The sequence below is a fragment of the Xiphias gladius genome, chromosome 22 (genome assembly GCF_016859285.1).
Source record: "Xiphias gladius isolate SHS-SW01 ecotype Sanya breed wild chromosome 22, ASM1685928v1, whole genome shotgun sequence".
Taxonomy (NCBI): Eukaryota; Metazoa; Chordata; class Actinopteri; order Istiophoriformes; family Xiphiidae; genus Xiphias; species Xiphias gladius.
In genome coordinates, this window is record NC_053421.1 from 4,337,100 (window position 1) to 4,343,099 (window position 6,000).

A 6,000-nucleotide genomic window follows, 5' to 3' on the forward strand; every position below is an offset into this window, starting at 1 on the left:
GATGATCCATAATGCCCATGTGCAAACGTCCAAAAAATGCTGCTCTCCCTTCTACTTGACAAGCCCCGGCCTTTGGCAACGGGACACGGCTAGCGCCCACGCCCACAACAATGACAGAAATGATAGATGCAACGGCTGTTACTCAACCTAGCTTCCAGAGACAATAGCTTACTGCGGCCAAAAGAGGTTTGTACGTTACAAGATGAATGCAAACAGACAGGCTATCAGATCCTTTATGGTACAGAATGCTGTTCTGAGATGTAAGAAGAGATAATGATTCCATTTGAGTAATTTTCTAATTGATGTCTATTTTTTTTTAGCTTAAACTGGTCAAAGCACTGCTTGTTTTGCTTGTCCTGACGGCACGCCACTGTCAGACGGATAAAGAGGTACTTGGAGGTGGTCCATTTGCAACCATGTGGTGAATTTACATCAACTCCATACAACTCTATTAACATTGTTAAGATGTTAGTGTTTCTTACATAGATTCAATGGTATTCAGAATGTTGCTCCTTTAGACATCTTGAATTAAAAACCAACCTGTTCCAAGGCTATCAAAATTTTAATGATTTAAGTTAAAGATACTGACCAGACTAAGATTCAGTCTTGTTTGAAATGTTGTCTGTAACGGCTAAGTAAAATGTTGATTTTAGTTTGTGTGCAGCTTCTGGATGGGAAGAGATGATAAAAACTGAAAGCTTTCCTTCAGGGAGACAGATGTACTGCAACCGTTTTATTTTTTGTATTTTTATTTTTTATTTTTTATCATTCACCCTGCCTGAACCCCATTTGATTTTTACCTACTGATAGCGCAGCTTGCTTACTGTATGTAGTCAGGTTGCTGAAGGTGGAATATAGGCAGCTCTCTGTCTATATACAGCATGTATAGTAACCCCAACATTTTAAGGGTTGTGGTTTGATGGTTTGAGGCCAAAGCAGCTGATGAAGGAGACTACGGATTACACTAATAAAAGCCAGCATTATCCTGCCCAGTTTCTCAATCCAGGGTCCAGGTAATTCACACTTCAAAAGTCAGCAAGACTAACTGGCATTAAAGGAGAGAAGATAAAATATTTTCCACTATTCCATATATATCATTACATTACTTGATATTAGTTGTGAGACATTTAATTAAGATTATAAACCTTAAATGTGAAAAATCATTCTTGATCTCTGGGCAGTAGTTTGGCAACGTAACCTTACCTCAAGTTTCACTTATCAGTACTATACATTAGAGTTCTATACATTTTACATTTAAGGCCTTCCTATTTAGTGGTGATGATAGGAGACTACATAGAAACATGAGGTAAGTGAGGCAGGAAGATCTCAGAGAGAACAAATGCATAAACTTTTTATTTTTGAAGGATTTCTACCACTGCAGTTTTCTGATGTCAGATAAGCTATTCAGTGGTGACTTTATCTTTCTGTTGTTCTTCCTAAACATGATTTATCATGTGCAGGGTGAAAAATGCTTCAGTCCACTTAGAGTTGAAATCAAATAAGTTATGTCTTATGCTTTCTTCAGATGAGATTGAGATGAGTAAACTGTAGGTGCTCAAAATGTGTACCCCGCAATGAAATACTGAAACTGTTAAACATAGCAGAGCAAAGATGCTCTCAATCAACAGTTTACAATCAACCCGGAGCAGATGACTGCATCCTCACAAAACGGGATTTCACTAAAGTGCTATATCTTAATTATACAGATTTAAATGTGCTAAATAAAACCTAATCTATTATATTTTGGAATATGATTCAATCATGTAGGCTGAAATTCTGAAGCAGCATTTAATATTATATTTCACAACAATTTTGAAGTGGCCTGTGAGTTGCTAATCCTTCATTGTTAATTATTCTCACATATGTGAATGTTTTTGTTTTAATCATGCATTGTATGGGTGTATATTATGGATGATGGCAGAATGTTTACGTTCTTTTTCCTGATACTAAGTGTGATCTGTTTACTAAATTATAATATGCATTGCAGAGGCACTGGTAAAGTCCAAGCCCGAGCTGGCAGAAAAAGATGTGGAGGGCCTGATTTCTGAAACACTACAGCACTCCCCAACAATGGCCAAAAGTGTTCAGTGGTGGAAAAACAGGAGGAGGAGGGGGATGATGACACGTATATCTTGAAAATTTGTAGTTGTCTGAATTATTGTATTTTTGTTTAAAATACATTATTTCCTTTCAAAAGGACTTGATATCTGTTATTTACTTACAGTAAAAGAGTATTGTTTGAATAGAAGAAATGCTGATCTATTGAGGACTAGCAGGCCCCCGAGTTCAAGTCTGTCCAGTGAAAGTCATAATAATGGCAAATGCAATTATTTGGCTAGGTAATTTCCTTCAACTATGTAACAGGCAGATCTTAGCAGGTAAAACACTGCTACAGCTGGTTTAATAATCTCAGTAAATGAATTAAGGATCCCTATGATCTAAGTGTGCGATTTAGAAACAATAACAATTTTGTCTCATTCAACAATATTATTTGTCATTGTTTTAGTTGCTTATTAAGTGGCAAGTCAGCAAGTTAATGAATCCCTTAGATTTTGGTGTGCCACTTAATAAGCACCGACAACATTGACGATTAATATTGCTGTCTGGGACTAAAATTGGCGTTTCTAAATGACAAACTCAGCAAGTTAACGGGGATCCCCAATTAACAATTAAATTAAAATAGACAACTTACGTGCCCACAGCATTTTCACTTTTCAGATTGCCACGACGTAACTGGGTACATTCATGTAATTTGGTTAACTGGGATGTTATTGTTTAGATGACGTTATTAGTGAAAACAATAAGCCCATAGGTGGCGGGGCATTCAATTATAGATGTGTTTAAAAGTAAAGCTCGTTACCCGCCAACACTTACTAATGTTTGCATTTGAATGATTAATTCCCTACATTTCTTGGTTGTCTGGCTACACTCTCATAGTGAATCTATCCAAACTTTTTTTTTTTTTTTTTTTTTTTAAATCCAGAAAGCACACACTATTATCAGCAGCCTGATGTGATCCAGGGTACATTCAAAGCCCAGAGATTTGTAAGGCATTCAGAGTGTTTCAAAACATGACCAAGAGCAGCCCATATACGCTCACCTTCGCCATTCTAACTTTATTTGGTCCCTGAACATAGCCCTAATTTCAGTTGCACCTTTTGCGTGGGATCAGGACATTATACAATTTCATCTCATTTTCCATGTGTTTTCCAAGACTGGAAAACTGGTCTAAAGGTTTTCAAGTTTTCCAGGTCACATGGAGCCCTGTAAAAGCTGTAAGAGATTCTGAGTATTTCATATCATCTTGTAAGCTGTTTCATATCTTGGCAACCACACATTTAGATGCATTACAACCAAATCTATCAAATTTGACTGAACTTTAAAAAGCCTGATATTTTAACTAGGTTGTTTTCAAACACTTGTAAATATTCCAGTGCCTGGCTATTTAAGTAGATATACACATAACCTGCTGCTAAATAATGAACCTAACTAGCAATTTTTTAAATCATTTTGTGAAATTACTTAGACTTACAGAAGGTTTACACTACTTTCATGTCTGTATGGTGAAGTTGGAGCCAGAATGTTGGAGCCAGCAGCCGCTTAGCTTGGCTTAGTATGAAGATGGGAAACAGCAGGGCATACATAACATTTTCTTACAACTAAAACTAAAGCCATAGTATTTAACCTTTTTTAATATTTTTTAAAAGGTCAGGGGTGGGAGCTCACGGCTGTCCATCCATACATGAATGCGCTTCTGATCTACTAGTATTGTCGCACCGCGGCTTCACGCCACTGCCACCTGCAGGAAGACATTGCTATGTCTGACTCACAGACTAACAAGCTCCTGGTAGCTGCATTAGCTGAGACAGTGGACAAGACAAGGATGTAGGTGAAAGGCGGGATGGAGCGTAATGCAGCAGGGAGAGGGAGGGTTGTGAGGAGTGGTTTGCTCGAGTCTCATGCTAGCGCTAGCTTGATATCCAGAACTTGCATGATGTAGCTTTGAGTAACCCTTTTTTTTTTTTTTCAATCTAAAATTTTTGAAAGGCATTAAGATTTCCAGAAAGTTGTATAAATCCCTCCCTGAAGTCTTCTCAGCCTTTTCCCTCCAAACCATCACTGTGCTTCCATGCAGATACTAAAGGTGGATTTCTAACCAAGTGTAAAAAACATGAGAGACCCGATTACTGTCGAAATCCCGATGTACATGCAGCAGGTCAGTAAACAGATTACCCCCTACCCTGAGCTTACTTGGTAACAGTGGCTTACTCACAGTCCAGACCATACGTACATGGACAATTACACATTTTTTTGTTCTTCAGGCTCTGTGCTTCAGCACATTCAATTTGAAATAAAAAGCCTCAGCTTTAAAATTAGTAGTTTTACATCAATATTGAAAGAATTGTGTGGGAGATACAGCCCTTTAAAAAAAACAATGCCCAATTGAAGGGTTCAAAAGTAACGGGATGCTTGTTTACTAAATGTTTCTTGGGCAGCTGTGTGTTGTTTCAATTTTAGTTAATGCACTAAAGAGCTAACTAGTTGCTCAGAGTTAACAGAGTTGAGAGTAGCCATTTAGATTGAGGTGGAATTGTCATTCAATTTAAGTAGTGAAGAGGTGACCATGCAAGTGAGGAAGATAATAGTGAGGCTAAAAAAAAAAGAAAAAAATCTATCAGATATCAAAAGTAGCACTTTTGAGATGTTCACAGAATTTTGGAAAACTATAAAATGACAAAGACTGAGGAGCACAGGTCTTGTGGATGAGCAAAAAATCATTTGCATGGTGAAGAAAAACCCCTTCATGTATCCTCAGTAAGTCAAGAACGGTCTCCAGGATGTTGGTGTACATGTTTCCTTGTCAACGTTCAATCTAATCATTGGTTGGTGGCAGCTCACAAAAACATGGCAGTGGTTTTGTTGTGGCTTGGTCATGTATGGTTGCCAATGGAACTGGTGCACTGACATTTATTGATTATTTAACTGTTGACAGAACCAACAGGATGAGTGCAGAGGTATACAGGTGCATTTTGTGTGTTCAGATTCAGGGAAATGCATCAAAACCCATCGGACAACATTTCATCATTCAGCAGGACAATGATCCTAAATATACGGCCAAAGCAACCACAGAGCTTTTCAAGGTGATGAGGTGGAATATCCTCGACTGGCCGAGTCAATCACCTGAACGCCAAGCAAAGAACTTGAAAGACAAAAAATTTGTAACTATCCAAATACTTAAGGTTTAGACTGTATATTAAGTTTGAGTAGTGATACAATACGCCGCATCTTGACAGCACATTGAAAGGAAAGGCTGTGAAATGTTTTCTTATACCACAAATCTGTTTATATTTTGCTGATAGTCAAATGCTCTTAATTAGACTCCAAGCGCAGCAATTACCAACCTTTTTTATTTTTTGTTTATAACCATTTGATATGAAGCAGTGTCTCCTTGAACAGTATAATCATAAGTAAAAAGCAAATATTAATGAAACATTTACATGATTTTGTGTGGCTGAACGTAGTTTTATATTATTTCTGATCCCAACAAACATGGGACTCAAATCCCAGTATAAGAAATACTGTTGTAATGCATTTTTGAAAAAGTTTGTCTCTATTTCACTTGTAGTTATTTTCAAAAGATATAATTTTTCCAGGAAACTTCATTAACTTAAAACTTTATCAAGAAATTTTCAGAAAAATTTGTAAAATAAAGCATTACCACCTAGCAGTGAGCTTTGTCCTTTGACCAAATAAACATGTTTTTGCATTATACTGACACTGTGTAATTGATGCCTCTGACTTTGTTTGTTGTTACTGACCTTGTTGTCCTGGGTGACCAGGATGCTGGTCCCTCCCGGTTTAAGTGGCACTTCCTCCATCGCCCCGAACACGTCCGTCTCTACAGAGAAGGTGAGCTCCAAACCCAGATCACTGATGTCGTTGTCCAGGATCCACTGCAGGTTCTTAGCGTACTCTGGATCGATGGACGATACATCCTGG

General features: G+C 37.7%; 1 protein-coding gene across 2 annotated transcripts in view; it reads right to left on the reverse strand.

Annotated features, from left to right (window-relative positions):
• hace1 (HECT domain and ankyrin repeat containing E3 ubiquitin protein ligase 1) overlaps positions 1 to 6,000 on the reverse strand; it is a 43,497-nt gene that overhangs the window by 13,457 nt on the left and 24,040 nt on the right. For both annotated transcript variants that reach the window (XM_040117804.1, XM_040117803.1), the window contains one exon: positions 5,820 to 6,000. This exon is cut by the window's right edge and continues 16 nt beyond it. In XM_040117804.1, coding sequence (XP_039973738.1) covers positions 5,820 to 6,000 — 181 coding nt within the window. The remainder of the gene's footprint in view (positions 1 to 5,819) is intronic.